We start from the raw sequence: 12,374 nt of genomic DNA, 5'->3' as shown, positions 1-12,374 counted from the left end.
CTCCTAGTTATTTATATCAAGACATAGTCTGTACCTTCAACATAAGATTTGGAAAAAATGGAGTTAACTTTAAATTTAGGAAGTTTGTCTCAACCTTAACTGATGTTTCTCAGTAGAATCTTAAAATTCATTCTTCTTGAGGACATATTGGTGTGAAAAATATATTTAAACTAGTGCTTTTTCCTGAATAAAAATATAGGCAAGAGGAAAATATTCTGATTTTTTGTCATTTATTTGGCAAAATTATTTTGTAACAAAGTCTAAGACAGAATCTTAGGGACTCTTATCATTAAATCCTTTCATCCAAACAAGGACAGTATTCTTTGTCTCTAGCGTAGAGCTACTCTGTATTTGAATACAGCTCAGCATCCACTTCCTAAACAACACGCCTCTGGAAACTCTATGGACTTTGAGAAATGTCGATAGTTATAGAAAGGCTTTAGGCCTTTTGTTTTTAGAGTCACTATGAGTCATGCTCGGCTCCACGGGAATCAACAACGGCTAGACAAATAGTTTCAGGGATGAGCAGCTCTTACTATTAGACAAATTTTTCTTTACATTGAGATGAAACTCTTATGTTAGAACCTACTCCGTTTTGGAATCCAAATGGCTACAATTTTACCAAGAATGGGGCAATCTGTGATTTTGGAATGCTGTGCAAAAGAATGTAAGTATACATCCACATCCCTCTGCTTCCAGCCTCTCCCACCCCTCCTGGATCCTTATACTCATTCTACAATAATGGTCTTATACAATATTTATGCTTGTGGGACTGAGTTAATTCACTCAGTATAATGCTCTCCAGTCCCTCTCAAGTTAGGTAATTATTTACAAAGTTATTGCTCCTGCGTGCTGCATAGTATTCCATTCTGTGAATGTACCACAATTTCTCAATCCATTCGTTTGTGGTTGGACATTTGGGCTGTTTCCCTGTTTTTGCGGTGGTAAACACAGGTGTACAAATCTCAGTTTGTGCCTCAGTTTTCATATTCTCAGGGTATATTCCAAGTAGTGGAATAGCTGGATAATATGGAATTTCTATGCTCAGCTTTTTAAGGAAGCATCAAACTGCCTTCCAGAATGGTTGTACCAATTGACAATTAAAATTTAAAAAAATTTCTTTAAAAAAAAGAATATAAGTTAAGGGTTTGTTCATCTTAACTTGTTACAACCTTTCTACATAAAAATAATTGCAGACAAGAAAGCTTTCACTAAAAAAAAAAAATTAAAAATAAAAAAATTTTTAAAAAAAAAAAAAAAGCTTTCACTAAGCCAGGCTGAATGACGCCAAGCCACATGGAAGGTGTAGCATGAGAAGAGAGAAATGACTATATGGTGAGATGAAGACATTTATGTTTCCAAGATAAAACTCAAGTAACTCACCTGGATACATCATAATAGGGTGTGTCATTTTCAGCTAAAGCATTTTGCAAGAAGTCAGTGTCTGCTTGTAGTGAAACTTGATCGGGTTCATTTGCTAATTCCAGTGGTATCCTGTCACCCAGCCTAAAGAGGAAAAGTAGAGCAGAGGGGTAATAGTACATCACTTTGTTAGAAGAAAGTATTCATGGCCTTACAGCCATTTAAAGCATGAAACTCAAAATCTTGAGAAGTATCATTCCCGTACAATGCTGTGGATATAGAGTGGAATTGAACACAATAATCTTTGTGGTTTATGATCATAAAAATAACGCAGTTTCAAGTCTCTTACAACAGATTCAGATAACTTGCACTAGCTGGATGGTTCAAATATCCAAACTACTTTATCCAATTCTACATGAATGTTAAACAAAGTATATTTCTTTTATAATATCTTCATTTGGTAGAGGGAAAAGATCATAAATCTGAAACATTTTTATGCAAAACAAAGGTTGGAATTTGATTAAGTGTCAATTTTTTAAAATTGGAATATTTTGTGCATATATAGATGTTTATTATGACTTGTTTCAAACATCAAGAACTGCATGTTAATTGCTTGTCTTTTTCAACATCCCTCAGCTTTGTTTTAGAACTTGGCTGACTTCATTTCTCCATTGATTGAGTCAAAAGTATCCATCCATCTATGCATAGTTACTCAAATTAATGATTTTTGTGAAACCTTTGGCTTCTAGTCTTACATATTAACATAACTTTAGTAAAGGATTTATGATGCTATAGTAGAAGACTGAAAACAGCTATGATTGTATCTTGGATATTTGTAGATTTTGTGGATGCAAATAGGTTGAACTATTAAGCTATTGAACACTATTAAAAGTGTATTTGTAGAGGTGTATATGTTATAGACTCTGACTGGATGTGTCAGCTCCTGAACATTTGTGAATCTCTTGATGAGATAGTAATCGGTGGTTAGTAATAAGCAGTCCCAGCAATCAATGGCCATGTCAGCACTCCTGTGATTGCTAATCTCTTGTGACAGTAGTATTCATTCACATGGAACCATTCTGTTTCATTACAGAGCTGCCTAAGATGAAGCTTTAAGCTGGTTTCACAGAAAGCACTAACAGTTAAGAGATTATTCTCCCAAATAAGAATACATCTACCTTGAGCACAGAATGAGGAATGGGCAAATAAATGACTCTATTTCCCTCTTCAATATATTGATGCCTATAAACCAGAAGGAAAAATCAAGCTAAAAAATTTTCATTTACTGATTCTTGCTTTTCTAACATAAATGTATTTTATTTCAGGTAGAATTTTAAATATGCGTGCTGTTCTGCTTTGTTAATTTGAAATGCAAAATACAACTTGCAGATCAGTGAAACTGAGGATTTAGGATTAAAACTAAGTGATTGTTGTTATGTAACACAGAGTCAGAACTGACTCCTAAGTGGCCATCCAGTGGGTTTTTAGAGTCAGTAAATTGCAGGGTAGTTAATTGCCCATATTTTTCCCAGGGAACAGCTGGTGGATTTGAACTGTGTACCTTTGGATTGGTAACACAACTTCTTACTACTAAACCAAATTGTCTCAGTTAATAAATTATCCCATATTTTATAATATCAGCAAATGGAGTTTTGCCTATAAATGTCTGTCCAACGTGATTTTTACTCATACTTCACTAATAATATTCATGTCATGGACATCTGAAAGAAACTATTTGTTTTACTAATTGGTCTTGAAAAGGAACCATCAGATCAGAAGTGGATCTTAGCCGATATGGTTATGGCTAAAAGCTTACTACTTACCTGAAAATGTCTCGGATGAAATGAAAGTTCAACTTCTTGTCCACCTTATTTGCAAATGGGATTAGCTTATTCCTAATCTAGTCTCCAGCACTGTTTCCAGTGTCCTGGGAATGAATTCCAGACCCTGAAATAATTTTTCTGACCTGAGGCTGAGAAACATGTGCTCAACACAGCACTGAAGACATTGTAAGCAAACAATACATAGTTTCAAAGTTGAGTTATTATAAATGGCATAAGAAGACTTCCATTTCAGTGGAGAAGGAACATGTAACTGTGTGAGTTGAAGGCGAACTCACCTCAGAGAAGGAGGAGCTCTGAAAAGAGGCCATGCCAGTGTGTGTGAGAAGACGCTGCAGAGGGCCAGGAGCAGGAGGAACTGGGGCTTACTTCTGGTCTCCATCTCTGAGCCTGCAAAGGGAGAGTCACATCAGCGTGTGCAGCCATCGTGCCCCCAGCAGGGTGATTCTTTCTCAACTTCTTTGGTGAGTTTGTAGACAGACGTTTTCCTCACGGAGGAAGAGTTAACCAGTACTGTGGTTACTGCTTAAATAAAAATTTCTTTTAGTGATGGGTTCTTAAATAAAAACTGGTTCTATCTGCCACCTGTCTCTTACTTGGCACAAGGCACTCAGGTATGTATTGAAAGCCACACTGTATCTCTCCCCTCACAGGAATTTACCCTAAGAACATTCTTTCTATAGTAGAGCTGTAGCACCCAGATTTAGTATCTCTTCTGACTAGACAGACAGCTTAAGAAACTATTTCTCTTATTTTTATGATTTTTATATACAATTGACAAGAAACTGGGATAACAGCTATCAGATTATTTTTCTACTCCAGCAAATGCTAAATTTGAGTTTCTTTCTGTATGTTAGTATATGTATTAACACAAAACGAGTCTGATTCTGTATATGCACATATACAGAATACATATTCATATTCACATATACATATTTTTTTAACCCACATATTACTAGGAATTTATTCTCTGAGTTTGAACAACTTAATAGTGAAAAGATTATCATTGAGCCATGTAATTATCTTTTTCTAGAAAATAACCTGAAAAGCAATCTTTTGGGGATTTTTATTTTTACATTTTGTTAATTTATTGCTTGAGTTCTAAGTGTTATTTAGACAAAAACTAAAGATGAAAGGGATATTTCTTTTGCTTTCTGTAAATGTCACAACTTAAACTGAAAATAAAAAGAGAGTTAAATGCTTTCTGGTTTCACTGAAACAACTTAAAAAGCACAGCACTTAGGAAATAAGTTGTAAGCTTTAAAAATAAATGTGCTCTCATGAGATTGTGCAGTTTGATGGGGGAGAGGAAGGGAAATTGGAAAAGTCTCTTCTGGGAAAGAATATATTAGAATTTTGTAAATAAATGAGCATAATAATAAAAAAATAAAAATTAAAGAGACACCAAAAAACAAACGTGCCCAACAAATCTTCAGTCAAAAAAGTATATACAAGCAAATAGAAGCCTAATAAGTGCATATTTTTAAAAAATTATTCATTAGTGATAATAATTAATTAGGCTGAGTAAAGCACGTTGCAAACAAAAATTTAGTACCAGAAGTTGAAACTTTTTTTTTTATACTTACCAGGTGACTTGAGAAATTTGCCTTTTACTGTTTCAAAGGAAGAACACTGTAAAATTATTTTTTTGAGAAAGATTCAATATATCCTGAGAAAAGTTTTAAGAGACAGGGAGAAATGGATGGAGGGCAGATAGAGAAAGTTTTTACTTACCTGGCTAAGTTCCTTGGGAACGTCCTGTTCTGAAGGAGGGTGTGGCGCTGTCTCAGGTGCTGAAGTCCTGGGAGTCCAGGAGAAGCCCTAAGGTTTTTCTGGTCCTGCTGCTACACCAGACCTTGCACTGGCTAAGGGTTGGCTTAGGAATCGCCAGCTCTGTTCTTCATTCTCTGACCAGCATTTCAAAGCCCATCATTTTATAGGGCTTCCACTTAGGGCTGAGCAATCGCAAAGCTCTCAGAAAGACGTCACAATAGTACTCCCATGGGATGAATAGGGTTTGACGTTCTCACCTAGTCGTCAGTATGTCTGATTTATATGAATATATAGTGAGTAACTTCAAGATGCAAAATATAAAGAGGAAATTTAGTTTTCTTCCAACAGAATTTACTATTCTTTAAGCAGCTCATTGTGAAATGCTTTAATCTTTACCTCAATACTAATGAAATAAGAGAGTAATTATAGTGTTACAGCCAGGGCCACTTAGGTGCATTCAGGAGAGAGGGATTTAATATGCAAGAATAGATACAGAAAGCAACAAGCATTTACAGGTAGAAAATTCTCCTTCATTACACAGTATTAATTTTCCAAAGGCTTTGCTATTTTGTACCATCCATGTACCATCCTGATAAAAATCTTTCTGGAGATCTAACCTAATTTGAAAAACTTCTAGAAATAATTTTCAATTTTTCTACTAATCTTTTTTTCCTTTAGGATGACACTATCTATAATAATAAAGTTTCAGAAAGGCTCATAATTGTGTAGAAGGCATTAACAACACTGCCATTTCATATGTGTAGAAAATGTTTTCATTTCTTTCGCACTTTTACAGACATTGTCTTAAATTAGTTGAAAGATAAATTGTTTTCAGATGGTGTGTCTCCAGGTATTTACTGGTTTACTTCTCCTTAAAAAGTATTCTCATCATATTTATAAGTCTAAACATTAAACATTATGCAGAATTCTTTTTCTCTCTCCTCCCCTACCCCCATATTAGCTCCATTTATATAAAAAACACATTCTTAAAAAAAAAAAACCACATTCTTAATGCAATCACTTTTCTGAAAGTAAGATGGATAACATTTGTAAAGAATTTGTTAAATACTTAATTTTTCTGCGTACGTTGCCAACTAAAAGGAGTAGCCTATCACCATTGATTCAGAGTTAAATGTAAAAATGCAGTTTTAGAAACAATTTCATGAACAAATTAAAACATTTTCTTCCCTTTCACTTTTTAACTTTCCAATGTATTTAGTCTTTTATGTTCTTATTTGAAAGTTCCTCAAGAGAGAATAGCTTAAGATCTCTTTATCCTACTACAATCTTTTAGTATCCATTTACTTTGTTCAAAGCCAGGCTGGTTCAGGAAAAGACTATCCTGGTATTCTCAATCATGTTTTCTAATCCAGTTACAAGAAAATTAAATGAATTAAATTTCAAAATGTCTGGAAATTTGTTTCCCAGTTGACAGCTCTGACTTAAGCCAGAGTTCCTGTGGCTTAATTCCAGGAAATCTTTTTTTACCTGATTATTACAAACTGGAGGTTGAAATGTTTGTCACATGGAATTTTTTATTCTTCACTCTCCATCACCCAATTCTCCGTGAAACAGTTTTCTTTAGGAGCAATGACAGCCATGCCAGCTGATAGGCAGTCACACAAAAATCGATGCTGAATGATAAGCAGAAAAATCTAACAGAAGAAAAGGCAGAAAAGTTGATTGTAACTGAGTCTAAGGAATTACTTGGCATTGACAGAGAGTAAATGTAGTCAATGTTTTCCAATAGTAAGTAAATTCTCTCCCCTTACAGTAATAAAATAAAAAGAAACAATTCCATTTTATTATCTCTGTATAAAAATAAATTAAGTTGAAGAGTTGCATTTTTCCTTATGTATTTAAACTAGAAAGTAAACCGGAATTTCAAAATGGTATCATAGCACCATCTACAGGTTCTAAGCCTTAAATCAGAGATGTATGAATTTACTCCCCCCATAGCTAAGAGTTTAATTGTTTTGTTTTGTTTTTATGCTTCATTTATGTACATTTCCTCACCCCGCTCCTTCCTTCTACCCACCAAACTCTGTGACCCCATGATTTCCCTCCTTTATTACCCACCCTTAACCCCCTTGCTTCTCCCCTACCCTCTTTGAATATCCATACATGTCTATCTGGTTATTCTTCTGTTTTTTTAGAGTAACGGTCTTATACAGTATTTGTACTTACATGCCTGAGTTAGCTCACTCAGCATAATGTTCTCTAGCCTCTCCCATGCTATATGTTATTGTGTTGTTGATTGCCTTAGAGTCAAGCACAACTTATAGTGAACCTAAGAACAAAAGGCCTGAAGCCCCTCTACAACTATCGACATTTATCAAAGTCCATAAGTTTCCGAAGGCAAGTTGTTTAGGAAGTGGATGCCACTCCTGCTTCCAAACCTGTCATAGCATGTTATTGTTGTTATGTGCCATTGAGTCACCTGCAATGTACAGCTACTCTATGTACAGCAGCTCTGAACCCTTCCCTGTTCTGAGCCAGTCTCACTAATTTTGACACACCAATTCCCATTGTCCCAGTCACTGTGTCAATCCATCTCATCTGGGGTCTCCCTCTCTTGTGCTGTCGGTCAACCCTTCTGAGCATGATGTCCTTCTCCAAGCACTGATCTCTCCTGGCTACGTGCACAGAGTAAGTGAGGGGGAGTTTCAAAATCCTAGCCTCCAAGGAGAAACTTGGTTTCACTCTCTCTAAGATAGACCTATTTGTTTTCTTGGCAGATCATGGTATGTTCAAGACTCTTCTCCAGCACCACAACTCGAAGGCATCTATTCTTCTGTCAGCCTTAGTTATTGTCCAACTCTGAAGCATAACTAGTAAATGAGAAGACCATGGCCAGGATTAGGCACACCTTTGCATCTAGACTGACATCATTGCTCTTCAGCACTCTGGAGAGGTCCATGACGGCAGAGTTTCCCAATGTAAATCATCTTTTGATTTCCTGACTGCTGGTGCTAAGAGTGTTGCTTGTGGATCTGAGCAAGCTGTAACTGCTAACAACCTCCACCTCTTCTGCATCCCTCATGGTGCTGCCAATTGGCCAAGTGATGAGAATCTTTGTCTTCTTGATGTTGAACTTCAATCCATATTGAAGACTACAGTCCTTGACCTTTTGCTGCAATTGCAGGTCTTCAATTTCAGCAAGCAGGGTTGTGTCATCTACATATTGTAGGTTGTTGATGAATATTCTCCAATCTTGATGCCACACTCCTCCTGCTTCCCTCATGATCTGTTCTGCATACAGACTGAAAAGTTATGGGGACAGGCTGTATCCCTGACACACTCCTTGTACTTTTCAAAATCATTGTGCAGCAGTACTGCATGGTGGTCCATGGTGTGAATGTACCACAATTTCTGAATCCAGTCATTTGTTGATGGCATTTACTTTTTAAGTCTGCTTCTCTCGGTTTCTTTTCCAACAGTGGCCTGTGTTAGTTAACATATATATGCATTCAGTAAAACAAACATACAGAAAGGAATACTATAGTTGAATTTGTTCTGAATTCTTTGTTACTATAAAACTCTGTAAATAACAAGTGTTAATTATTGAAATATTTTTCTTTATTTTGACATTGTTGTAATATACTGTTGAGTTGGAACTGACCCATAGTTGACCCTCCAGCATGTTTTCAGAAGCAGTAAACTGCACTGAGAGTGACTGGTCATTTTTCTCCTGCAAAGTAGTTGGCAGATTCGAACTGTGACTCTTTGAGTTGGCAGCACAATTCTTTACTACTAATTTTTTCCATAATCACACAACATGATGAACATGGACTTATTGAGTCATAACTTTCTCATATCTCGAGCAAACTCTATTTCCTGCCTTAAGGATTCTAAAATCAATAGCTCCAATGAAGGTGAGGGAAATTTGTATTCATGTAGACTGCTGAAACGGACCTCCTATTCTGAGTGGCCAAGATCCTTCTTTATTAAAAAGTAAACTGATGTTGAGAGAGATCAAATACATTTCAGAGGTCACTGAAGAGGTCAATACCAAACATGGGATTAGAGAATAGTTTTCTGAGCTTAGTTTGATAGTCTTTTCATTTAGACCTGGCAAATTACTGTCATTGATACCATTACACTTAGTCACTATACAAAGAATGTGGTGGCATTTAACCATTTCAGGGGGTAGCATATCAAGGACCAGTAATACTGAAGTCGAAGCTGCACTGAAATCAAGAAGTAAGTGGTTGTTCAAAGAGGGAAAAAAAAGAAAATTGTGGGGCTTAAAATCAGGGAAGGTGTGCATCAGACATGCATCATTTTTGCCACACTTATTCACTCTGTAATTCGAACAAATAATTTTTTTAATGTTGTAAGTACATATACATTTTTAATTTTTTTTTATTTTATTTTTTTTTTTGTGTGTGTGTGTACCATCAAATTGGATCTGCCTGGTACAGGAGGAGATTGTCCCTCCTTCTCTAGTAAAGCATCTGGTGGATTTGAACTGTGAACCTCTGGGATTTCAGTGCAGCTTCCTGCCTCTAGGCCACCAGAGCTCCCTTTTTTTTAAAAAAAAATTTTTTTTTAATTAAGATTTTAGTGAAAGTCTATAGAAAACTTGGATTTCCATTCATTCATTGTTGCATATTTTTCTCCCTACTCACACACCCAGTTTGCTTTTCTGTTTAGAAAAAAATTACGTCATTGTTGCACAATCCCGCCCACCCCAGTACACTTTGTTATGCATCTCCTGTTCTGGACAGTTGTCATGCAAATAATACCTAATCATATAATCCTTTTAAACAGTTCTTTCCCTCCTCTGTTTCAATGCAGTTTATGTTATTTATCCCCTTTTCTTAATTCACCCCAAACCTCCATGTCAGTCCTGTTTTAGAAGAGTGGCATTATGCAGTATTTGTCCTTTTGTTGTTTTTTGTGTGTGAGTGGTTTTTTTAGTATTTGTCCTTTTGTGACTGAGATATTTCACTCAGCATAATGTCCTCCAGGACCACTCATATTGTAAAATATTTCATGAGTCTCTTGTTTTTCAGTGCTGCATAGTATTCCATTGTGTAAATATACCACAGCTGCTCTATTCATTTGTTTGTCAATGGACACTTGGGTTGTTTCCATCATTTTGCTCTTATTCGCAAAACAGCAATAAACATAGGTGTGCAAATATATGTTTGGATGGCAGTTCTGATTTCTTTAGGGTATATTCTCAGTAGTGGAATTGCTTGGTCATATGATATTTCTATTTCCAACTTTTTGAGAAAGCACCATATTGCCTTCCAGAGTGGTTGCACCATTTTATACTCACCAACAGTGAAAAGAGTTTCCAGCTTCTCCACAACCTTTCCAGCATTTATTGTTTGCTGCCCTGCTGAATTTTGCTATTCTTATTGGGGTGAGGTGATATAGTTGTTTTGATTTGAATCTCTGCTAGGGCTAGAAATTTTGAACATTTCTTCATGTGTTTGTTTCCCATCTGAATGTCTTCTCTGGTGAAGTGTCTGTTCATATCCTGTTCCCATTTTATCTTCTTGTGGTGGTCGAGTATTCTATAAATTCTAGATATAAGTTCCTTATCAGACATGTCATTACAAAATATTTTTTCTCAGTCGGTGGCTTCTCTTTTTAACATCTTGGAGAAGTTTGTTGATGTGGATAGGGATATGATTCTTAGAAGGTCCCATATTTTTTCTTCTCCTGGTTGTAAGTTTTTCAGGATCCTTGGAAAACTATTCATGATATGGGTTAGGGCTTCTAGAGTTCTTCCAAGCTTTTCTCTGAGGAAGTTTATAGTCCTTGGTTTTAGTTTTAGGTCCATGATCCACTTTGAGTTGGGTTTTGTGTATGGTGTATGGTGTAAGGAGTAGGTCTTGCTTGAGTTTTCTCCAGATAGTTTTCCAGTTTTGCCAACACCATTTGTTAAAGGGTCTGTCATTTCCCCACTTAACTGATTTCATCTTCTTGTAAAAAAATCAGTTGACCATAGGTAGACAGGCTGATTTCTGAGTTCTCAATTCTATTCCATTTATCTATGTGTCTGTCATTGTACCAGTACCACACTGTCTTGACCACCACAGCTGTGTAATAGGATTTGAGTTCAGGGCATGAGATGATTCCTACTTGTTTCTCTTTTTAAGAAGTTCTTTCTTTATTCAGGGTCTCTTTCCATTCAAGATGAAATTGGAATTTGCCTTTTCCATCTCCTTGAAGAATGGAATTGGTATTTGTATTGGGATTTTGTTGAATTTGTAGATTGCCTTTGGTAGAATTGTCATTTTCACAATATTGACCCTTCCTTTCCATGAGTAAGGGATGTCCTTGCATTTCTGTAGGTCTCTTCTTGTATCCTGTAGTAATGTTTTGTAATTTTCTTTGAATGCATCCTTTGTTTCTAGTTAGATTTACTCCCAAGAATTTAATCCTGTGATTAGCTATTGTGATGGGTATTGGAGTTTTTTAAGCTCCAGTTCTGTACTCTCTTTGTCACTATTGAGAAATCCAGTTGATTTTTCTAAGTTGAACTTGTATCCTGCCATTTTGCTATCCAGTGGTTTTCTTGCTGAGTCTTTAGGGTTTTCTAAGTATACCATCATATCATCAGCATAGAGAGATAATTTTACCTCCTCTTTGCCAATTTGGATACCTCTTATTTCCTCCTCTTGTCTTATTGCTATCAGTAAGACTTTCAAAACAATATTGAATAGGAGAGGTGATAGTGGGCATCCTTGCCTAGTTCCTGTTCTCAAAGGGAATACCTTTAGTCTCTCTCCATTTAGAACAATGTTGGCTCTTGGATTAGTGTATATACTTTTTATTATGTTGAGGAAATTCCCCTCTATTTTTATTTTGTTGAGTGTTTTAATCAGGAAAATGTGTTGGATTTTTTCAAAGTCCTTTTCCAGATCAATTGATAAGATCATGTAGTTCTTGTTCTTTGCTTTGTCAAAGTGATGAATTAGACTAATTGTTTTCTTATAATTGAACCATCCTTGCATACTTGTCATGAATCCCATTTGGTCATGTTGAATTATTTTTTATGTATAATTGTATTCCTAGCCAGGATTTTATTCAGGTTTTTTGCATCTTTGTTCATGAGAGATATTGGCATATAGTTTTCTATGATGGTGTCTTTACCTAGCTTTGGTATCAAGGATATGTTTGCTTCACAGAATGAGTCTGAGAGAATTCCATCTTTTTCTATTTTCTGAAAGGCTTTATGTAGAATTGGTGCTAGCTCTTCTCTGATTGTTTAATTAAATTAACTTATAAAACCATCTGGTCCAGACTTTTTTTGCCTGGGAGTTGTTTTATTACATTTTCAATGTCTTCTTTTGTAATGGATCTGTTCAGGTGTTTTTGCCTGGATCAGCTTAGGGAGGTTGTGAGTTTCTAAATATTTGTCCATTTCCTGTAAGTTTT

The 12,374-nt window shown here is 35.8% G+C and overlaps 1 protein-coding gene across 2 annotated transcripts in view; it reads right to left on the bottom strand.

Annotated features, from left to right (window-relative positions):
- The window catches only part of VIP (vasoactive intestinal peptide), a 6,278-nt gene extending 2,693 nt beyond the window's left edge, over nt 1–3,585 (bottom strand). For both annotated transcript variants that reach the window (XM_006882745.1, XM_006882746.1), the window contains exons 1-2: nt 3,482–3,585; nt 1,384–1,506 (exon numbers count right to left, since the gene is read on the bottom strand). In XM_006882745.1, coding sequence (XP_006882807.1) covers nt 1,384–1,506; nt 3,482–3,585 — 227 coding nt within the window. The remainder of the gene's footprint in view (nt 1–1,383; nt 1,507–3,481) is intronic.
- Between the last annotated feature and the right edge of the window lie 8,789 nt (nt 3,586–12,374).

Source organism: Elephantulus edwardii, unplaced genomic scaffold, assembly GCF_000299155.1.
Source record: "Elephantulus edwardii isolate Elephantulus edwardi_28Jun2011 unplaced genomic scaffold, EleEdw1.0 scaffold00024, whole genome shotgun sequence".
In the NCBI taxonomy this organism is placed as follows: domain Eukaryota; kingdom Metazoa; phylum Chordata; class Mammalia; order Macroscelidea; family Macroscelididae; genus Elephantulus; species Elephantulus edwardii.
This window is presented reverse-complemented; position numbering and strand designations above follow the sequence as displayed.